This window comes from Erinaceus europaeus, chromosome 17, assembly GCF_950295315.1.
Source record: "Erinaceus europaeus chromosome 17, mEriEur2.1, whole genome shotgun sequence".
In the NCBI taxonomy this organism is placed as follows: Eukaryota; Metazoa; Chordata; class Mammalia; order Eulipotyphla; family Erinaceidae; genus Erinaceus; species Erinaceus europaeus.
In genome coordinates, this window is record NC_080178.1 from 28,950,235 (window position 1) to 28,974,379 (window position 24,145).

General features: G+C 41.7%; 1 protein-coding gene across 2 annotated transcripts in view; it reads right to left on the minus strand.

The window, feature by feature from the left end:
* TCP11L1 (t-complex 11 like 1) overlaps window positions 1–24,145 on the minus strand; it is a 68,782-nt gene that overhangs the window by 23,324 nt on the left and 21,313 nt on the right. For both annotated transcript variants that reach the window (XM_060176631.1, XM_007530103.3), the window contains exons 3-7: window positions 21,275–21,407; window positions 18,342–18,462; window positions 15,701–15,921; window positions 10,275–10,411; window positions 4,573–4,769 (exon numbers count right to left, since the gene is read on the minus strand). In XM_060176631.1, coding sequence (XP_060032614.1) covers window positions 4,573–4,769; window positions 10,275–10,411; window positions 15,701–15,921; window positions 18,342–18,462; window positions 21,275–21,407 — 809 coding nt within the window. The remainder of the gene's footprint in view (window positions 1–4,572; window positions 4,770–10,274; window positions 10,412–15,700; window positions 15,922–18,341; window positions 18,463–21,274; window positions 21,408–24,145) is intronic.

A 24,145-nucleotide genomic window follows, 5' to 3' on the forward strand; every position in this document is an offset into this window, starting at 1 on the left:
TATGGTCCTAAGGATGCCAAAATTAAAAGTTCTATGGAAGAAAAATTCAACAAAGTCAGAGAAAACATCAAAGAAAGCATGAAAGAAAATATAATAGAAATCAAAGAGTGCTGGCACATCCAGTAAAGAACACACGTTATCAATGCAAGGACCCAGGTTCAAGCCCCAGTACCCAACTAGAGAGCAAGAGAAGATCAGGAGAAGGAGAATGGCAAAATTCCTTTTGAAAATTTTTATTATCTTTGTTTATTGGATAAAACAGCCAGAAATCAAGAGGCAAGGGGGTGACAAAGAAGGAGAGAGACAGAGACACCTGCAACACAGCTTCACCACTCACAAAGCTTTCCCCCTGCAGGTGGGGACCAGAGTCCTTGCACATTGTAACATGTGCACTCAGCCAGGTACACCACCACCTGGTACCCACAAAACTCTTATTTGAAGAAATATTAGCTGAGGGAAGCAATTACAGAGCAGACCTTCCACCTTCTGCAACCCACAACGACCCTGGGTCCATGGTCCCAGAGGGATAGAGAATGGGAAGGCTGTCAGGGGAGAGGATGGGATATGGAAATTGGGTGGTGGGAATTGTGTGGAGTTGTACCCCTCCTACCCTATGGTTTTGTTAATTTATCCTTTCTTAAATAAAAAATAAATTAAAAAAAATATTAGCTGAGAATTTCCTCCAAATTCAAGAAGATAGGCCCTCAGATCCAGGAAGCTAAGAGCTCCAAGAGAATAAACCCAAACCTAAGCCACATAACTGAATTAAAATGGCAAAAATCGAAGACAAAGATGGGCTATTCAAATTAGCTAGAGAAAAGCCCAGTGTCACCCTCAGGGAAATCTTTAAAAAACTATCACTTGAAATCTCAGCTGAAACTCTACAGGGTGGAAAGCATTGGTAGGATATATTTAAAGTTTTAATGGAGAAGACCTCCATGCAGTGACACTCTATATCTCTATGGTTACGGTCATTTTTATTGGGGCAAAGAAGAGTTTTCAGACAAGTCACCATTAAAAGAACTCAACAACAAACCAGCCCTACAAATAATAATAAAAAAACTTATATAAAAGGAAAATATTGAATGTGCTATCTCTCATATGAAGGAAATAAAGAAACAAAGCAAAGGAACAAATAAAGTCAAAAGAAGACAAGCTTTTGTTACTAGACTGTAGAGCTGAGGTAGTTATGGGTCCAGGAGTTTGGTGGAAGAATGTTGTTGATTTGGTGGAAGGGTAAATATGGTAGTACATTTTGAAGCAATGAATATATATATATATATATATATATATATTCTTCTACCATTACACTGCTCAGCTCTGGCTTATAGTGTTGCTAGGGATTAAACCTGGGACATCAGAGCCTCAGGCATGAAAGTCTACTTGCTTAACCATTATGCTATCTCCCCAGCCCAAAAATTAAGCTCCTAAAATATTTATAGTCCTGTGAACCAAGCTTATCTCAAAAACAAAACTAGTATACACTTAAAAAAAATTCTTTAACTGAAGAGCAACACTGCTGCTATGGTTTAATCAAAATGAATAATAGCAGTTCAGTAGCACAAATAAGACATCCCATACAATACTAATGTAATTCTAAAAATATGAAGCTACTTAGGAAAACAGTTTAGTAGTTCCCCAAAATGTAAAACAGTCACAAGGTTCACCATATGACCCAGTAGTTCTAATCCTAGGTACATACTCAAGAGAACTAAAAACTTATAGCCACACAAAAACTTGTTCAAAATTATTCACAACTTGCAATAAATAGAGAAAAAAAAAGTGGGAACAATCCAAAAGTTTGTCAAGTAGGGAATAAGCAAAATGTGATACAGTCATATGATGGATTTTTTTTTTTGCCTCCAAGGTTATTTCTGGGGTTCCGTGCCCATACTAAGAATCCATTGTTCCTACGGCCACTTATTTTTATTTTATTATTCTTTTTTGACAGGACAGAAAGAAATTGAGAGGGGAAGGGAAAATAGGGAGGGAGAGAGAAAGATAGACACCTGAAGACCTGTTCCACTGCTTGTGAAGTGACACCTCCTCCCTCTGCCCGGCAGGTGGGGAGGTAGGGGCTCGACCCAGGATCCTAACACAGGCCCTTGTGCTTTGCACTATGTGTGGTTTAACCTGGTGTGCCACCACCCAGCCCCCAGGAATTTTTTTTTTTTTATAAATAATTATTTTATTTATTTATTTATTCCCTTTTGTTGATCTTGTTGTTTTATTATTGTAGTTATTATTGTTGTCGTTGTTGGATAGGACAGAGAGAAATGGAGAGAGGAGGGGAAGACAGAGAGGAGGAGAGATAGACACCTGCAGACCTGCCTCACCGCCTGTGAAGCGACTCCCCTGCAGGTGGGGAGCCAGGGTTCGAACCGGGATTCTTATGTCGGTCCTTGTGCTTTGCGCCACCTGCGCTTAACCCGCTGCGCTACAGCCCCCGACTCCCAGGAATTTTTTTTTATTGCCACCAGGCTTTTAACTGGAGCCCAGTGGTAGTACTACAAATCCACAACTCCCTGTGATAATTTTTCTTTTTTTTTTTCTTCTTTCTATTTTATTATTTGATAAGACCGGGAGAAATTGAGAAGAAAGGGGGAGATAGAGAAGGAGAGAGAAAGGCACCTGCAGACGTGCATTGCCACTCATGAAACACCTCCCCCCGCCCCAGCAAGTGAGAAGCAGGGTCTTAACCCAGGTCCTTGTGCATGGCAACCTGTGAATCACTGCTCGGCCCTCTAGTTCAAGCCCCTGGTCCCCATCTGCAGAGGGTAAGCTTCACAAGCAGTGAAACAGCGCTGCAAGTGTCTCTCTCCCTCTCCATCTCTCCTCTCCCTCTCAATTTCTCTGTCTCGATCCAAAATACATAAATCTAAAAAGAGAAAGTAATTTAATAATTAAGGCCAACAAAAGGGAATAAATAAATAAATATTTTAAAAGAATTTAATAATTTTAATAAAAGAAAGAAAAAGCAAGAGAGAAACACCAGAGCACTGAAGCTTTCCCTACTGCGTGTGGGCCACGGGTTTGAACCTAGATCATATACATGTGAATTATCTTGCTGGTTCTGCTGATATATATATATTATTATATATTATTATATATTATATATTATATATATATTATATATATATTATATATATTACCACAAAAAAAAAACTACTACTGAAAAAAAAAGAAGTAGTGGTCCGGGAGGTGGCACAGTAGATAAAACACTGGACTCTCAAAGCGTGAGGTCCCTAGTTCAAACCCCGGCAGCAAATGTACCAGAGTGATGTCTGGTTCTTTCTCTGTCTCCTCCTATCTTTCTCATGAATAAATAAATAAATAAATAAACAAACAAATAGATAAATAAAATCTTTTAAAAAAAAGAAGAAGAAGAAGAAGGGGGCCGGGTGATGGCGCCTGGTTGAGTGCACATATTACAATGCACAAGGACCCAGGTTTGAGCCCCTGGTCCCCACCTGCAGGGGGAAATCTTTGCGAGTGGTGAAGCAGTGCTGTAGGTATCTCTCTGTCTCTCTCCCTCTCTGTCACTCTCTTGATTTCTGGCTATCTCTAACCAATAAATAAAGATAATAAAAAATTTAAAAAAAGAAGAAGTAGTAACTAGTGCATGCTACAATATGGACAAATACCATGCTTAGTGGTAAAAAAAAAAAATCAGGACACAAAAAGCCAATCTTAGGGGGATGGGTGGTAGCACACCTGGTTAAACATATAATGCAAAGTATAAGAACCCACACAAGGATTCGGGTTCAAGCCCCTGCTCCCTACCTGCAGGGGGAAAACTTCACAGGTGGTAAAGCAGGTCTGCAAGTGTCTCTCTGTCTCTGTCCCTCTCTATCTCCCTTCCTGTCTCAATTTCTCTCTGTTCTATAAAATAAAGTGGAAAAAATGGCTGCCAGGAGCAGTGGATTTGTAGTGCCGGCATGGAGCCCCTGAAATAACCATGGAGGGAAGAAAAAACAACAAATTTTGTATGACTCCATTTATATGAAATGTCATTAATCTCCAGGAGGGGGGTGTGTGTTTTGGGGGAGGAAGTGGAGAAAAAGTGACACTGGTGACTCTTAACTGGGTACAATTTCTTTTTGGGGAAACGAAAATGTTCTGTATTAACTTATGGTAATGGCTACATAAGTCTGAATATTTCATTGCTAGAAACCACTAAACTGCACATCTTGAAAGGGAAAGTTTACTGGCTATTATTTTAAAAGTTCAACAGCACAAAAAGAAATGAACAGGGAGTCAGGCGGTAGTGCAGTGGATTAAGCGCAGGTGGCACAAAGCACCAGGACCGGCATAAGAATCCCGATTTGGGCCCTAGCTCCCCCCCTGCAGGGGAGTCACTTCACAGGCAGTAAAGCAGGTCTGCAGGTGTCTGTCTTTCTCTCCCCCTCTCTGTCTTCCCCTCCTCTCTCCATTTCTCTCTGCTTTATCCAACGACGACATCAATAACAACAATAATAACTACAACGATAAAACAAAGGCAACAAAAGGGAATAAATAAATATTAAAATAAATAAAAAGAAATGAACAGTCAAACTGCTCTAGAACACCTACTTCAGGAAAAGGTCTCTGGAGGTGGTCCCATTTCAGAAGCTTCAAGTATGCATAGTTCTGGACAGTGACAGGACTGGGTACAGAAGCATCCCCAGAGTCAGCAGCTCCTTCCCCAGATGGCAGGGAATTTTTAAACTTTGGATTCATAAGGTCATTTGCAGCTTCTTCCAGCCACTGAGTAACAAAGTCCAGGGAATCTGAAAAATAAGGCTATACACATTAGTATGACAATCGGGGGTGGGGGATCCTTCTGGGAGTTACTTTGAGAAAGATTATCCCAGACTTTGAAATTAAAGAAAAGTCAGTTCAAATCACAGCACTGCCAACTACTAGCTGAATAATCTTAAGAAAATCATGATCGGAGTACCAGACACTTAGTTTATAAAGACAAGTTCATTACCATGGATGGCATAGGCTGTTGTGACGTGAAATAAGAAAATGAACAGCGGGTGGGTGGTGGCATACCTGGTTGAGCACACGTTACAATGTGCAAGGACCCGGGTTCGAGCCCCCGGTCCCCACCTGCAGAGGGAACGCTTTGCAAGTGGTGAACCTGTGCTGCAGGTGTCTCTCTCCCTCTCTATCACCCCCTCCCTCTCAATTCTGGCTGTCTCTATCCAATAAAGAAAGCGAATAAAAAAAATTAAAAGAAAATGGATACAAAGCCCATAGCCAGGTTTGCCACCTGCCGATATGTGGCGAGCCTTCTTTCTCTTCTCTCTCACCACTGCGTGAGGCACAGCTGGGAGCTTTGCTGAGCCCAGCTCTGGGAAATGGCTAAAATTCGTGCCCAGAGACAGCTGGGATGAGTTTCCCAGTATAAAGTTATCTTCTACACTAAAGAGGAAGCTATTTCCTCGTCCAGGTCTCATATCAATCTGGTTTACTTTTAGCCCTGCGAAAGGTGAGCTTGGTCGCAGGTCTGGCACGTCGTGCTATATTTGGAACGTTGTTTAGGGGAACTCTCGGTTGTCTGTCATCCACCACCAGTCTCCCCCTACTTCCCTAAATCTGAATAATGCCCCAAAGACTCAGGATTTCATAAGGACAATGAAGTTCTTGTCCACACTCTCCGAACAAAAATCGCCTCCGTAGTGGTTCCGGGAGATACAGCATCCCTGTTGGTGGAGGTCACCTTACTACCAAGTAGGCAGCCAAGGTCATGGCCAGAGTCCACCCTTCAGTGTTGTAAGAGGACCTGCCTCTGACTCAGTCAGCACACTCACTGCACTGAGCACTGGGTTCTGAGCTCTACTCTCAGCGCTGAGCTTCTCTCTCTCTTTGTCTTTAGCAGACTTCTCTGTGGCACACCAGCTCAGAGTAGCCTTTGCTTTCATGCTGTGAGGTGTAATTAATAGACTCTGGCTGGTCTGGGAACCATAACAACACCTTCGCTCCAGCTATGTGCCCTTCCCCAGGCCTAGCTGCTGGCACCTGGCCCTCACACTAAGGTTTGTATAAAACTGCAATCCTGAATGTCTCCTGCCGAGCATTATAATACAAACTGAGTATAAGCTGTGTGGTCAGCACTGGTCTAAAACCTCTCAGATGCTGTAAACAGGGTTGAAAGACAGTGTCTAGTTTCCAGGTTCACTGTGTGAAGGTTAGATATAAAGTACTTTGGAGAGGCCCCAGCAGTGGTGCACTGGGTTAAGTGCACATAGTACAGAGCACAAGGCCCCTGCGCAAAAATCCTAGTTCAAGCCCTTGGCTCCCCACCTGCAGAGGGGTTGCTTCACAAGCAGTGAAGCGGGTCTGCAGGTGTCTATCTTTCTCTTCCCCTCTCTATCTTCCCCTCTTTTGTCAGTTTTTCTCTGTCTTATCCAGTGGGGAAAAAAGGGGGAAAAAAGGCACCAGGAGCAATGGATTCATAGTAGTGCTGGCACTGAGCCCTAGTGATAACGCTGAAGGCAAAATAATAATAATAATAATAATAATAATAAATAATAATAATAGTGCACTTTGGTCCTTGGCACAGCCTAGAACTTAATCACCATTAACAAATCTTATAATTTGCTCTTCCCTGACTTCTCCCAGTTCCATTACTTTCTCAAAATCTCTGCCTGGAGCCTGATGAAGGTCTGTTAGGGACTCCGAAGTAAGTATTCAGGTCAAACACAGCTCAGAGGCCATCAAGTTCATTGTGTGATTGGCAAAGTTAAACGCAAAACTGAACTAATAATAAATTAGCTCTGAAGACTGGTTTTTTTACACAACACATCAGTTGCCAATGCAGAAGCCAATGAAAGCACCCTAGAGATATGACTTCATTTTGAATCCTATAGCCATCTACATTCATCTGAGACTTTCATAAAAATGAAATTTTTCAGGGCAGGGAGGTGGCACATCTGGTTGAATGCATGTGTTGCCATGTGCAACGACATGGGTTCAAGTCCCCAGTCCCTACTTGCAGGGGGGAAGCTTCACAAGCAGTGAAGCAGTGCAATGGGTGTCTCTCTCCCTCTCTATTCTCCCTCTCCTCTCAAATTCTCTCTGTCCTATCAAGTAAGAGTAAGAAAGGAAAGAAGGAAGGAAGGAAGGAAGGAAGGAAGGAAGGAAGGAAGGGAGGGAAAGAGAGAGAGAGGAAGGAATGTCTATTTTTATATCTTCCTTCATTTTTTTTCTCATATCTTACTATATTTCTCTTGCTTGCCAATTAAGTTTTCTTTTTTCTTGTGCTGCTTTTCTGTTTGTTTTTATCTGTTCGTTTGACCAGAGCATCCCTCAATGGTGGTCAAACATGGGACCTCTAGTTCACAAGTCTCATGCACTCACTACCACTCCACTATCTTCCCAGTTCTATCTAGTGCTTTTTTTTTTTTTTTCCCTCCAGGGTTATTATCTGTGGGCCTCAGTGCCTACATTACAATCCACTGCTCCTGGAAGCCATTTTGCTGTTGTTGTTGTTGTTACTACTGTTGTTGGATAGGACAAAGAGTAAATGAGACAGGTGGGGAAGGCAGAAAGAGGGGGAGAAAGACAAACACCTGCAGACCTGCTTCACCACCTGTGAAGTGACCTCTCTGCAGGTGGGTTGTGAGGGGCTCGAACCAGGATGCTTACACTGATCCTTGTGCTTCATATCATGTGCATTTAACCTGGTATGCCACCACCCGCCCCCAGTGCTTTTTTTACAGTGAAATCAGACTATTCTCTTACTGAGCTATTTATTTATTTATTTATGATTTTTTAAATATTTATTTATTGGGAGTCAGGCGGTAGCGCAGTAGGTTAAGCGCATGTGGCGCAAAGCGCAAGGACCGGCATAAGGATCCCAGTTCAAGCCCCCAGCTCCCCACCTGCAGGGGAGTCGCTTCACAAGTGGTGAAGCAGGTCAGCAGGTGTCTGTCTTTCTCTCCCCCTCTGTCTCCCCTCCTCTCTCCATTTCTCTCTGTCCTATCTAACAACGACGACAGCAACAACAATAATAACTACAACAACGAAAAACAAGGGCACCAAAAAAGGAACATAAATAAATAAATAAACAAAAAAACAAAAATATTTTTTAAAAAATTTATTTCCTTATTCCCTTTTGTTGCCCTTGTTCTTTTTTACTGTTGTAGTTATTATTGTTGTTATTGATGTCATAGTCGTTGTTGGATAGGACAGAGAGAAATGGAGAGAGGAGGGGAAGACAGAGAGGGGGAGAGAAAGATAGACACCTGCAGACCTGCTTCACCGCCTGTGAAGCGACTCCCCTGCAGGTGGGGAGCTGGGGGCTCAAACCGGGATTCTTATGCCCGTCCTTGTACTTCGCACCACCTGCGCTTAACTACTTATGATTTTTTATGTGTCATAAGGGTCTAACACATGCATTATACTACTGCCCAGCTGGCTGCCCCAGGCAAGTTTTCTTTCTCATTTTTATTTAGTTGCTCGTTTGCCACCAGTGTTATCAGTGTGGCTCAGTGACTCCATCACTCCTGGCATCCATATTTTTCTCTTAGATAGAGGGTGAGAGACAGAGATAAGAGACAGAAACAGGAGAGAAACTGTAGCTCAACTTGCTGCTCAGTAAGGCTCCCCCTTGCTGCTCAGTAGGTGCTCCCATATGGTGATCCAGGGCTTGAGCCCAGGTCCACATGCCTGGTAATATGTGTGTTCTACCAGGTGGGCCTCCACCTGGCCCCCTCATGCTTCTATTTCTATAGAAAAGGAGAGAAAGGGGGAGTCAGGCGGTAGCGCAGCGGGTTAAGTGCACGTGGCAGGAAGCACGAGGACCAGTATAAAGGATCCCAGTTCGAGCCCCTGGCTCCCTACTTGTCGCTTCACAGGCAGTGAAGCAGGTCTTCAGGTGTCTGTCTTTCTCTCCCCCTCTGTCTTCCCTTCCTCTCTCCATTTCTCTCTGTCCTATCCAACAACGACATCAATAACAACAACAATAATAACTACAACAATAAAACAAAAAGGGCAAAAATAAAGGGGAAATAAATAAACATATATAAAAAAAAAAGAAAAGAAGAGAAAGGGCCTAGGCAGTGTGCACCCAGTAAAGCACACACATTACAAAGTGCAGTGACCCGCGCCTGAGCCCCTGCTCCCACCTGCAGAGGGGATGCTTAAAGGAGCGGTGAAGCAGGTCTGCATGTGTATCTTTCTCCCTCTGTCTCCCATATCTCTCAATTTTTCTTTGTCCTGGCAAATAAAAAAAAAGGGAAAAAAAAAAAAAAGGAAAAAAATGGCCACCATGAGCAGTGAGTGGATTGGATTCATAATGCCAGCACCGAGCCCCAGCAATAACCCTGGTGGCAAATAAATAAATAAATAAATAGTGAGGGAGAGAGAGAAGGGGGAATACAGAGGAGAAGGGAGAAAGGTACCTCACCTCTGTTCTCCCATGTATGAAGTTCCCCCAGTGTCATCCACGGTGCTCCTATGTGGTGCCAGGGCTCAAATCCTTGGTCTAGAGCATAGTAAAGTATGCGTTCGGGATGCAGGCAATAGCACACCGGGTTAAGCACACATAGTACGAAGTGCAAGGACCCGTGCAAAAATCCCAGTTCAAGCCCCGGCTCCCCTCCTGCAAGGGGGGGATTGCTTAACAAGCAGTGAAACAGGTTTACAGGTGTCTTTCTCTCCCTCCCCTCTCAATTTCTCTGTCCCATCCAATAAAAAAAAATGAAAGAAAAATAAAAGAATAAAAAAAGAAAAAGAAAAGAAAGAAGGAAGAAAGAGGAGGAAAGAAAGGAAGGAAGGAAGGAGAAAGAAGAAAGGAAGGAAGGAAAGAAGAAGAAATGGCCCCAAGAGCAGTGGTTCTGTAGTGCAGGCACAGAGCCCCCAGTGATAACCCTGGAGGAAAACAAAAAATAAAGCCTATGTCCTACCAGGTGAGCTATTTCCTAGCTCTTATGTTTTTCATTTATTAATACAGTACCAGAGATCAAGTTCAGGTTCTCACACATGGACTCCCTCTGTGGACAGTTTTTTAAATTTTATTATGAGAGTAAGGGCAGCACAGAGAGAAACAAGAGTGCAGAGTACCGCCTCACCACCCATGGAATTCCGACTAGTCTGTCGTTACTACACTCATACGGTGCTAGGGACCCAACATAGGACCTCAAACCTCAAGAGGAAGGCTGACCAGCTCCCCTACCTCTCTCCCACTTAATTTTTGTTTTATTCTCAAAAGACTATCATTATGCAACAAGCTGCTAAAATGTAAACACAAGCAATGAAAGAGCACAACAAAGCATTAGACATACTTGGCTGCTTTTCCAAAAAATCTTGAAACTTCATCCTCTCATACTCAACTGACTGCTGCATGAGTTGTGGTCTAATGCTACTGACAGCAAAGTTTGCCATGTCCACTTTCATTAGGTCCAACACAGAAAAGATTGCTCTGAAAGGAAAGAGATAAAAGGACTTAGCACTAGGCATTTTGTACACAGTGTTTTTAAAGGAAAGAGGTGGGCTGATTTGAGATCAGTTTTTTCAATTCAAAAATGGTAGCAAGAAAGGTTAGGAAAATCATAAGGGGCTGAGAGATAAATAGCTCACCTGGTCGAGCAAGCACCTTATCAGGCATGAGGCCCCAGGGTTGTATATTTTGTATATTATTTATTTATTTGTTTATTTATTATTCCTTTTTGTTGCCCTTGCTGTTTTATTGTTGTAGTTATTATTGTTGTTATTGATGTCATTGTTGTTGGATAGAACACAGCGAAATGGAGAGAGGAGGGGAGGACTGAGAAGGGGAGAGAAAGACAGACACCTGTAGACCTGCTTCACCACCTGTGAAGTGACTCCCCTGCAGGTGGGGAGCCAGGGACTCCAACCAGGATCCTTACACTGGTCCTTTAGCTTTGCACCAGGACTTAAACCCGCTGTGCTGCCACCAGACTCCTGAAGCCCCAGGTTTGATCCTCAACACCATGGTACATGGTGAGCTATCTGTCTGGGTCTCTAATTATCCACCACTGAAAATTTTTATATTTATTTATGAGAGGGGAAAGGAGAGAGAGAACCCAAGCATAACTCTAACCCATATGATGCCAGGGATCAAACTTAGGAGCTCACACTTAAAGAGTCCAATGCTTCATCTACTGGGCTACCTTCCAGGCTGGTCCATCTTAATGAAGAAGCAATTATGTCTAGGCAAATGTATGTTTTGCTGCTATGAGGTTACCAGAGAGGCAGTGTGGATGGGAATCAGTGGAGGGGATCCAATATACTGTGGTGGAGGCATGTTGGTACTTTGGTAGTGAGTGTGGTGTGGTAACATAAAATTGAAGAGGTAAGAAAATGTACTCCAGAGGACTGGGCAGTAGCGCAGTGGGTTAAATACACATGGCACAAAGCACAAGGGCCAGCTTAAGGATCCCAGTTCGAGGCCCCAGCTCCCCACCTACAGGGGGTCGCTTCACAGGCGGTAAAGCAGGTCTGTAGGTGTCTATCTTTCTCTCCTCCTCTCTGTCTTCCCCTCCTCTCTTGATTTATCTCTATAGAATTATAGGAGACTCCCTACCATCATGTTACCACTGTATAATTTCTTTTTAAACCAAGCCACTTTTAAATAGCTTCTAGTTATAAAATGCATGCAATGTCCCGAGACTATGTTAAATGTTTTACCTGCATTATGGAGCTTAAATTTCACAAGAGCTTTTGAGGTAGCTATTATAACTATTATAGATGAGTAAACTAAAGCTAAGAAAAGCTAACAGCTTGCTCAAGGTAACATAATTAGGGCTAAGACTGAAATGATGAACCTTTGAATAAATATACCAATATAGTTTATTTCTCAGCATTATTCAACAAAGGCATAGGTATAATTTTTTTGTTTCACTTAAATTCTGTGCCATGAAAATGCTTAGACCTGGAAGTTGGGTGGTAGCGCAGCGGGTTGCAGGTTAAGCACACGTGACACAAAGAGCAAGGACCAGTGTAAGGATCCCGGTTCAAGCCCCCGGCTCCCTACCTGCAGGGGAGTCGCTTCACAGGTGGTGAAGCAGGTCTGCAGGTGTCTATCTTTCTCTCTCTCCCTCTCTGTATTCCCCCCCCTTCATTTCTCTCTGTCCCATATGACAACAATAACAACTACAACAAGGGCAACAAAACGGGAAAAATGACCTCCAGGAGCAGTGGATTCATAGTGCAGGCACCGAGTCCCAGAGTTAACCCTGGAGGCAAAAAAAGAAAAAGAAACTGTACTACAAAAATATATACAGTGTTATAAACCAACATTACTCTCCCCAAACAAAAAGGAAAAACACAAGGACACACATAAGTTGGGTATAAAAGGTACATATACATGAATGGTCCTTGTGGTGCTGAAATTGTTCATATCATGGATCTGCTGGTAGGCACACAAATTTACACAGATGATAAAATCGTATAGACATTAACATATAGCCACAGAAACAAACCAGCAGGCTGCCAGCTTACATGCCTGAGACACCAAAGGCAGGAGTCCAATCCCAGGAAGTCAGATTATACCACAATTTAGCAGTTCTCTGGTCTCTTTCCTACTCTTCTCTCACACTTCATCTCTCTTTCATAGTAAATAAATATTTTTAAGTTAATATATAAAGGTGCCAGAAGAAAGTATATTCAATAGAGTGCACACTTTATCATACACAGGATCTAGGTTCAAGCCCTCAACCATGACATGGGAGTGCCATGCGAAAGGAAAAATTCATGAGCGATGGTGCAGAACTCTGGCATCTCTCTTCTTGGTCTCTTTCTCCCTTTATGTTTCTCACCCTCTGCCTGGCAAAAAAAAAAAAAAAGACTCTTCTGGGAATGGTGGGATCTTGAAGGAAAGAAGTCCCAGCAAGGCCCTGGTGGCAAAAATTAACATATAAATTTGGAGAGACAGTTCAGTGGGTAAGGTACATGCTTTGCCATGCATACAGCCCAGGGCTACATGGGAGGTGCCATAAGTGGTGTCTCTTCTTCTCTGTCTCTCTAGTTGACTGAAAAATAGCCCTGAGCAATGAAATAAGGCATAATGAATAATAATAAATAATAATAAATAATAAATAATGAATAAGCCCTGAGCAATGAAACTAAGCCCTGGCTTAGTGCTCTGGGAGGTGGTGCAGTGGATAAGGCAATGGACTCTCAAGCACGAGATCCTGAGTTCAATCCCCAGCAGCACATATATCAGAGTGATATCTGGTTCTTTATCTCCCTCCTCCTATCTTTCTCATGAATAAATAAAGAAAAAGAGATTAAAAAATCCCTGACCCCACAATAATAATAGAAAAAATAATAATATGCATACATACACATAAAAGTATACAAGTAAAACAGGAAGTCAAAATGAGATCCCTGAAGCGTACTAATCAGTATGTGATGTATGTGACAACATTTTGTAAAATACTATCACTGGGGGAAACTTATAAGGTGTAGTATATTATTTACTAAAATTCCACAAGGATATATAATTACCTTAAGAGCATTTTCAATTGAATTAAATGAAATGATTAAGGTACAATGTCCACAGAAATGTCAGGTCTGCAATGCTGACCAGGGGGTAGGTTCAGCAGAACATCTGCACTCATTTGATTATCTAAGTCATAGGTTTGACATTATCTATAGGTACAGCTTGCACAGATCAGCACCAAACATTCATTCCTCCTCAGCAAGAGTCACACTATCAGATATGAGCAGACAGCTCAGACATATTGGCTCAGAGAGGGAGCCACCTGGTTCAATAAGCTACCTGTTCCAATATATTTTGCAACAATTTTATTTATTTATTTATTCCCTTTTTTTTTGCCCTTGTTGTTTTATTGTTGTAGTTATTATTCTTATTGTTATTGATGTCGTCATTGTTGGATAGGACAGGCAGAAATGGAGAGAGGAGGGGAAGACAGGGGGAGAGAAAGATAGACACCTACAGACCTGTTTCACTGCTTTTGAAGCCACTGCCCTGCAAGTGGGGAGCCAGGAGCTCAAATCCGAATGCTTAAGCTGGTCCTTGGGCTTTTGCGCCACCTGCACTTAACCTGCTGCGCTACCGCCCAACTCCCGCAACAATTTTTTTTCTTTTTTATATTTATTTCCCCTTTCGTTGACCTTGTTTTTTTTATTATTATTGTAGTTATTATTGTTGTTGTTGTTATAGATGTCGTCGTTGTTGGATAGGTCAGAGAGAAATGGAGAAAGAAAGGGAAGACAGAGAGGAGGAGAGAAAGATAGACACCTGCAGACCTGCTTCACCTGTGAAGCGACACCCCTGCAGGTGGGGAGCCGGAGGCTTGAATCGGGATCCTTACGCGCGTCCTTGAGCTTCGGGCCACCTGCGCTTAACCCGCCGCGCTACCGCCCGACTCCCGCAACAATTTTTATGACAAGGTTTCCAGGGTCTCCATCAGAGACATGCCCAATTATGAAAGCTGTCCATCTAAATAAAGTTCAAAGAATTCAAAAGACTAAATGAAGTTAATATGGACTATATGTCAGTTAACTGAATAATGTTAGCTTTCTTGAAGGCTTGCTTATATTTTTATTATGTTCAGGACTATGTCCACATTCTTAGGAGGCACTTAATGAAATATTTAAGGATAAAGCATCACAATGTTGACAATTACCTTTCAGAAGGAAAAACATATATCTGTATGTTGTACATGGTAATGTGTGAACTAAACTAGGTACAAAGCTCTGATGAATTTTTTTTTAACTGGTTGGTAAATGAGAGTTAGAGGTAAATGAGAATTCACTGTACTGTTTTTACAAACTCTCCGTCGGTTTGGAAAATTTTTAAATAAAATGTTAAGGGTATAAAGCTGGGAGTCGGGCGGTAGCGCAGCGGGTTAAGCACACTTGGTGCAAACTGCAAGGACTGGTGGAAGGATCCCGGTTCCAGCCCCGGCTTCCCACTTACAGGGGAGTCGCTTCACAGGCGGTGAAGCAGGTCTGCAGGTGTCTATCTTTCTCTCCTCCTCCCTGTCTTCCCCACCTCTCTCCATTTCCCTCTGCCTTTTTTTTTATATTTATTTTCCCTTTTGTTGCCCTTGTTTTTCATTGTTGTAGTTATTATTGTTGTTGTTATTGATGTCATTGTTGTTGGATAGGACAGAGAGAAATGGAGAGAGGAGGGGAAGACAGAGAGGGGAGAGAAAGACAGACATTGCAGACCTGCTTCACCGCCTGTGAAGCAACTTCCCTGCAGGTGGGGAGCCGGGGGCTCAAACTAGGATCCTTACTACGGTCCTTGTGCTTTGTGCCATGTGCGCTTAACCCACTGTGCTACCACCCGACTCCCAATTTCTCTCTGTCTTATCCAACAAAAACAACATCAATAACAACAATAATAACTACAACAATAAAACAACAAGGGCAACAAAAGGGAATGAATAAATAAAATATTTTTAAAAGAAAATCTTTTAAAAAACATAAAGCTAAATATGTACATATAAGTTATATATACATATATGTGTGTGTGTATATATATATATACACATACATTATACCAGTGATCATCTTTCAGGTGGTAAAATTATGGATGTTTATTTTTTTTCCTTCTTTCTGGTGTACTCTTATTTTAGAAAATGTCTGCTTTTTAAAATGCATGAGTTCGTTGTTTGTTTGTTTTTTTAATACATTTACACTTGAGGAAGTCTACATCTGGAAAATAAGCTCCAGAATTTAGATGCACTGAAAGTAATTAGCATAATTCCCTTACCTGAAAAGGGGCACTACTTCCTTAATGTCCTTTAGTTTCTTAACTTCCTCATCTCGGACAGGTGCACACAGTGTCCCCATCATGCCAATAATAAATTCTGCCAGCTTGGAAATGTCTAGGGCCCCATTCTCAGCCTCCTGCTTGATCAGATCCAGGTCCAAGACTTCTGTTATCTGGTTTCTCAGTCTCGTGTGACCAGGCAGCAAAAAAGATAAGAGTGTCTACAAGAGAGCAATGCCAAATGTAACCAAAGTTTCTTAGTCAGACGGCTTTTTTTTTTTTAAAGATATTTACAACTATCCAAGTAAAGACTTACTAGTGTTACTCTGTTCACAAATTTTAGCCTTTTATTCAACAAATGGACAGGAAAACACGTCTACACGTAATTTAGACTGGTTACTCAAACTTCTAATTAAGCTTTGAATGGCAATAAAGTGAACACAAGGGGAAAAACTATTAAAAGTGAAAAAAGGAAAATACATTAATTAATGTGAACCTGTGAGTCAACCACAGATAACAATTTCCACCGATGTATTATTTCTTTGGTACTATGGTTAAAGATACTATGGAAAGTCTTATCTCCCACTTAATACCTTCTCTGTTCTATAAACCAAATCATTTTTTGACCAAATTAAATGTGTCTGTATCTATCAAAATCTTAATCCACCTATATTTTATAAAAATAACATGTTATATTTAAGTAATTGTTTTTTGATGTTTTTTATTATCTTTATTTTTATTGGAGACTGCCAGAAATTGAAATGAATGGGGAGAAAGAGAGGGAGAGATACAGAGAGACACCTGCAGTTCTGCTTCACCACTCGTGAAGTTTTCCCTCTACAGGTGGGGACTGGAGGCTCGAACCCTGGTCCTTGTGCACTGTAACATGTTTGATCAACCAGGTGCACCACCACACACCCCAGTAATTGTTTTTTTAAAAAATATGAACAGTTGGGAGTCGGGCTGTAGCGCAGCGGGTTAAGCGCAGGTGGCGCAAAGCACAAGGACCGGCATAAGGATCCCGGGTCAAGCCCCGGCTCCCCACCTGCAGGGGAGTCGCTTCACAGGTGGTGAAGCAGGTCTGCAGGTGTCTATCTTTCTCTCCCTCTCTCTGTCTTCCCCCTCCTCCCTCTATTTCTTTCTGTCCTATCCAACAACAACAACAACAATAATAACTATAACAATAAAACAACAAGGGCAACAAAAGGGAATAAATAAATATTAAAAACATATATATATATATGAACAGTTGTTGTTAAAATTTCGGACGGCTCCAGCTGGCCGGGCTAGCTTCACGGGCGGGTAACAGAGACGACCAGAGACATACGGCTGGGCAGGGAAGCTGTATTTCTTTATTCAGGAACAATGATTCATAAACTAAGACAAACTAATCACCAAACAGAACTCTGCTGTCTCTTTGCAGCGGCGCAAGCACTCTCTCTCCTCTGGAACTCAGGAACCCTCTCAACTCTGTCACTCTTCAACTCTCGAACTCTGAAACCCTTCAACTCTGGAACTCTGACACTCTCGCGGGGTTCCTTCGGGCGGGGCCAAGCAGGCCCGCGAAACTAACTGGACTGATCTAATTCTCTCGGTGGGGGAGAACTAGAACCCAATGTAAAGCATACAACAAACAGTTTCTTCATTTACAATAACTTTCAGGTTTCATAACTCATCTGAAATTTTTTTTAAATAGGGAGTCAGGCATTAGCACAGTGGGTTAAGCACACATGGCACAAAATGCAAGGACCAGCTTAAGGATCCCAGTTCAATGCCCCAGCTCCCCACCTGCAGGGGGATCACTTCACAAGTGATAAAGCAGGTCTGGAGGTGTCTATCTCTCTCTCCTCCTCTCTGTCTTCCCCTCCTCTCTCGATTTTTCTGTCCTATTCAACAACAATGACGTCAATAATAATAATAACCACAACAATGATAAAACAACAAAGGCAACAAAAGGGGAAAAAATAGCCTCCAGGAGCAGTGGATTTGTAGTGCAGGCATGGAGCCCCAGCAATAACCCTGAAGGCAAAAAAAAAAAAAGGAGAAAATTAAAAATTACTATAAATCCACATTTCAAAAAGTGATTTAATTTCTTGATCCTTCAATGGCTTTTTTAAAAAAGATTTTATTTATTTATGAGAAAGATAGGAGGAGAAAGAACCAGACATCACTCTGGCACATGTGCTGCCGGGGATCGAACTCAGGACCTCATACTTGAGAGTCCAAAGCTTTACCACTGCGCCAACTCCCGGACCACCTTCAATGGCTTTTTAAAAATATTTTATTTATTTATGTTAATGAGAGAGACAGAGGAAGTTACATACACAGAGGCAAGAGCACCGCACAGATCTGACTTATGGTGGTACTAGAGATTGAACCTGAGACCTCAGAACCTTGGGTGGGCATGGAAGTCTCTTACATAACCATTAAGCTGTTTCCCCAGCCCTTGATTTTTTCAATCTCTTTAAAATTTTCTAGTCTGTAGCAAAGAGAGTTGAATAAAATCTCCTACCATATCAGAAAAAGCAATAGTTGTCTGGACTTGAACCTGGGACCTTGGAGAGCTTCAGGCATGAAGGTCTCTTGCATTACCGTCAGTATGCTATCTCCCCAGCCGGCAATAGTTTTCTCTTTGCCTCACCTCTTTGATCTCTCCAACAAGAATGATGGCTTGGTCATATGTTGGGGGGTCTTCGCTCAGTTGGACACTCAAGCAATCCCAAAAAGCTTTATGTATAATATCCTTCACTCTCTTGTTCAAGCTGAGGCAAATGGAAGAAAATTTAAAAAAAAAAATTTTTTTTGAAGTTCAAATCACTTTTTTAAAAAAAATTAATTGTTTACAGTAAATACAGTTGTTGGTACATACGCAAAATTTCTCAGTTTTCTGTAAAACATCCTCACCCCAGCCCAGGTCCTCCTTCAACATTGTACACCAGGACCTAAAACCCCCCTTTCCCAGAGTAACTTCTTTGTAATACAGTTCAAATCTCTCTTTTTAAAATTTTTTTATATTTATTTATTTTCCTTTTGTTGCCCCTGGTTTTTTTTTCACTGTTGTAGTTATTATTGTTGTTGTTACTGATGTCATTGTTGTTGGATAGGACAGAGAGAAAGGAGAGAGGAGGGGAAGACAGAGAGGAGGAGAGAAAGACAGACACCTGCAAACCTGCTTCACCACCTGTGAAGAGACTCCCCTGCAGGTGGGGAACCGGGGGCTTGAACTGGGATCCCTATGACGGTCCTTGCACTTTGCACCACCTGCGCTTAACCCGCTGTGCTACCGCCTGACTCCCCTCAAATCTCTTTTTAAAAAAATGTTTATTTACATAAGAGACAGAGAGAACCAAAGCATAACTCTGGCATATGATATGCCAGGCACTGAACCCAGGAGCTTACATACACAAGCATGGCACTCTACCTGCTGCACCATCTCCTGGGCTGTTCAAATGTAAAAAATTATATGGATAAAGAAAAATTTCAAAGTTGGATGAAAGAAAAATGTTCCAGACCAATTACAAGCCTTATTAGTTAGAGAAACAGCACAATAAGCATCTCTTTGGAATGAATAACTTTCTGGCAAAAATAGTTGACTGGGATAATACACTACTTTGTCAGTGTATGTAACCCAAGCTTCCTTCCTTCCTTCTTTCTTTCTTCCTTCCTTTCTTTCTTTCTTTCTCTTTTTTTAAAATAATTATTTTATTTTATTTATTTATTCCCTTTTGTTGCCCTTGTTGTTTTATTGTTGTAGTTATTATTGTTGTTGTCGTTGTTGGATAGGACAGAGAGAAATGGAGAGAGGAGGGGAAGACAGAGAGGGGGAGAGAAAGATAGACACCTGCAGACCTGCTTCACCGCCTGTGAAGCGACTCCCCTGCAGGTGGGGAGCCGGGGTTCGAACCGGGATCCTTATGCCGGTCCTTGCGCTTTGCGCCACCTGCGCTTAACCCGCTGCGCTACAGCCCGACTCCCCAGCCCCTTAATTTTCAACAAATTTAACAGATGACAATAGTCCATATACTATAGTACATATAGTATCATATGAAAAAAGAATATTGAGAGGTTTCAGATCATTACTTTCTAGTTCCCTGTTACCAGTAAATTTTCTTTTTTTATTATCTTTATTTAATTATTGGATGGAGACAGCAAGAAACTGACATATATATATGTATATATATATATATATGGAGAGAGAGAGGGAGAGAGAGAGAGAGGGAAAGAGAGAGGGAGAGAGAGAGACCTGCAGCACTGCTTCACCACTCTTGAAGCTTTCTCCCTGCAGGTGGGACCAGAGGCTTGAACTCGAGTCCTCACACATTGTAACACCTGTGCTCAACCAAGTGGGCAACTACCCAGTCCCTTACCAATAAATTTTCTAAGCTATGGTTAAGCAATTTAAATAATCCAGTATGTATAGAGATTGAAGGACTGTGTTTTCCTAATACTATACTATTTTCTGAAAACACAGACAAAAGTTAATTTTAGTGGCACTATAACTCATATGTAACAAACATCTCATTAAAATTAAATTTGGGGCCAGGTGGTGGTGCACATGGTTGAGCACTCTTGTTACAATGCTCAAGGACCCAAGTTCGAGCCCCTGTCCCCATCTGCAGGGGAGTCGCTTCACAGGCAATGAAGCAGGGCTGCAGGTGTCTGTCTCTCGCCTTCTCTATTGTCCCCTTCCCTCTCTACTTCTGGCTGTCTCTATCCAATAAATAAGGTTAAAAAAAATTTTAAAGGGGGGAAGGGGGAATCGGGCAGTAGCACAGCGGGTTAAGCACAAGTGGCACAAAGCACAAGGACTGGAGTAAGGATCCAGGTTTAAGCCCCGGCTCCTCACCTGCAGGGGAGTCGCTTCACAAGCGGTGAAGCAGGTCTGCAGGTGTCTGTCTTCCCCTCCTCTCTCCCTTTCTCTCTGTCCTATCCAACAACAACGACATCAATAACAACAACAATAACCACAACAATGTTAAACAACAAGGGCAACAAAAGGGAAATAAATAAATTTTTAAAAATTTTTAAATGCCACTTTTTTTTTTAAATTTTTTATTTAAGAAAGGATTAATGAACAAAAACATAAGGTAGGAGGGGTACAACTCCACACAATTCCCACCACCCAATCCCCATAACCCACCCTAAATGCCACTTTTTAACAAAAAAAAAAAAAAAGAAAGAAAAAAAGGAGAGAGAGATTCTCATGCCTGAGGCTCTTAAGTCCCAAGTTCAACCCCTCATCACCATAAGCCAGACCTGATCAGTGCACTGGTAAAATAATAATAATAAATCTGAAAAAAAATTAAAAGAAGTTAAAAATATTTTTTTAAAAATTTTTAATCAGAACACTGCTCAGCTCTGGCTTATGTTGGTGTGAAGGGATTGAACCTGGGATCTCTGGTGCCTCAAGCGTGAACACCTTTATGTAGCCATGTATTCTCTCCTCAGTCAATAAACAGATCTTTTAAAAGTATTAAATAGACTCTATTAAGTAGAGTCTAATATGATATTAAACAAAACATTTCTAGAACTGGCATTGGCCTACCAAATAAAATAACTCAGTAACCACCTTACCTGTCTTCTGGTAACTCAGCTGGTTTAATCTGAAAGTCTTCGTTTACTATAATTTCGTGGGCTAGAGCCATGTTAGTAACTCCTTTCACTGTCTCCAGAAGTTCTTCTACATTCACAAGCTGAGGAGGACTAGCTGCAATACAAACCCAGAGTAAGACTTTTGCTTCTCTACAGCAAAATATCTATTACAATAAGGACAAGGCAGTGGCTCGGTACCAGCTGATTATTTTAGTTGTGTCTTTGTTTAATGAATATATTCTGCTATTTTCAGACAATAAAATTTTGCCTATTTCCTATCCATCTTTTCTTTTAGCCTAGAATTCTAAAATGCACCGGTCTTTTACTCAAAATATCTCCCATCCCCCATGACAAAAACAGAGAAGCAGAAAGAGTAAAACAGACCACAGTATTGAAGCTTCCTTCAGGGTGATGGGGGCTAGGCTTGAACCTCAGTGGCACACATGGCAAAGCAGCACACTATTCAGGTGAACTATTTTGTTGGCCCAAATACATGCTTTTTAAAAATAAGACGGGTAAATAGAAAATCTTGAGGAAGTTGGGCGGTAGTGCAGCCGGTTAAGTGCACATGGCGCGAAGTGCAAAGGACTGGAGTAAGGATCCCAGTTTGAGCCCCCAGCTCCCCACCTGCAGGGGAGTCACTTCACAGGCAATGAAGCAGGTCTGTAGGTGTCTTTCTCTCCCCTTCTCTGTCTTCCCCTCCTCTCTCCATTTCTCTCTGTCCTATCCAACAACAATGACATCAATAACAACAACAATAACTACAACAATAAAAAAAAAGTACAACAAAAGGGAAAATTAATTAATTAAAAAAAACCTTGACAGGTGGTAGCGCACCTGGTTAAGTGCACACAGTACTATGCAGAGGGATCCAAGCAAAGACCCGGCTTGAGTACCTCCTCTCCACCTGCAGCAGGATGGCTCACAAGTGAAGCAGGTCTGCAGGTTTCTATCTTCCTCTCTCCATCTCTATCTTCCTTTCCCTTCCCTTCCCAATTTCTCTCTGTCCTATCAAATGGGAGAAAGAAAAAAAAAAAAAAAGGAGAAAATGGCCTCCAGGAGTGGTGGATTCGTACTGCCAGCAGGAGGCCCAGAGATAACCCTGGGGAGGGGAGTAAAGAGGACAGGGTGGCTTTGCAAGAGGTGAAGCAGGTCTGCAGATGTCTATCTTTCTCTCCTCACTTCTGTTTTCCCCTCTTCTCTTAATTTCTCTCCGTCCTATGGAACAATAGCAGCAATAACAGCAACAATGGAGAAAGGATGGCCTCCAGGAGCAGTGGATTCCAGTGCAAGCATAGAGCCCCAGGATAACCCTGGAGGCAAGAGAGAGAGAGAGAGAGAGAGAGAAACTTGACTGTTAAACTAAGATTTTACCATTTCTCCAATAAATTAAGAGTTTCTTTTCTAATGCCCATGCCTCCTATAATTCTATATGAAGCAAAGGAAATGTCAGATTTAATATTTCCCCCTTTGTTTTCAAAAGCAGTTAATATATTTTTAATTTTTTAATATTTATTTATTCCCTTTTGTTGCCCTTGTTGTTTTATTGTTGTAGTTACTATTGTTGTTGTTATTGATGTCGCTGTTGCTGGATAGGACAGAGAGAAATGGAGAGAGGAGGGGAAGACAGAGAAGGGGAGAGGATAGACACCTGCAGACCTGCTTCACCACTTGTGAATCGATTCCCCTGCAGGTGGGGAGCCAGGGGCTGGAACCGCCGGTCCTTATGCTTTGTACCATGTGCACTTAACCTGCCCGACTCCGAGCAGTTAATATTTTGTATCACCACTGACACTGTGGCATGCATAAGCCCAAATGAATCTCCCCATATTAAAATAGCATTAAGGAGGCTGGGTAGTGGTGCACCTGGTCGAGTGCACATGTAGCCAACCATGTGCAAGGACCCAGGTCCAAGCCCTCAGACTCCACCTACAAAAAAAAGCTTCATGAGCTGTGAAGAAGCACTGAGGTATTTCTCATTCTCTCTCTCTCTCTCTTTGTCCCTCCTCCCCTCTCAATTTCTCTGTCTCTATTTAAGATCAATGAAAACATATGTTATCTCTCCAGCCCATAAATAAATTTCTTTCAAAAGTACCAGAGGGAAGGGCCCAGCAGTGGCACACCTGGTCAAATGCACATGTTACATTATAACATTATATATTATGCATTTGTAAGGACTCAGGTTCAAACCCATGGTTCCCACCTGCAAGAGAAAAGCTTCATGAGAGGTGAAGCAGTACTGCAGGTGTCTATCTTTCCCTATCCTTCTCTATCTTTCCCTTCTCTCTCAATTTCTCTGTTTCTATACAAATAAATAAATAAATACTGAAAAATATCAGAGGGTGGACAGGCTCTTGAAAACAAATCGCTAGGCCTTCTGTCAGAGTTTCTAGTTTTGAAGGTCTGAGATGGAGGCAGAGAATCCCCATTTCTCACAAGTCTACAGCTGATACAGATGGTCCCAGAAATCAGATACTGGAAAGCACTAAGGAGATAGACTATGTCAATTGTATTTGATGGTGATAACATTCAAACTTAAAATGAGATGAACCAGGTCAACCGTTTATACAGAATTTAATAAAATTTTTCTTAAGCTAGTGAAAATTTCTTTTCCTTTTTTTTTGCTTGAAAAAAAAAAAAGAACCAAAGCTATGAGCTGGCCGAGCTGGTCATATCCTGTCTATGTGGGGAAATAAGGACATAAGGAGGAAGTTGGGAAAATTCACAAAATTCTTCTCAGCATTTCTGGAGAATATTCATAAACTAAATAAAATTACTTCATGAGTATAGGTAAAATATAACAATAAAAGTCAAAGTCTAGATATACCTTTCCAATTCTCAGTACTACTAAGA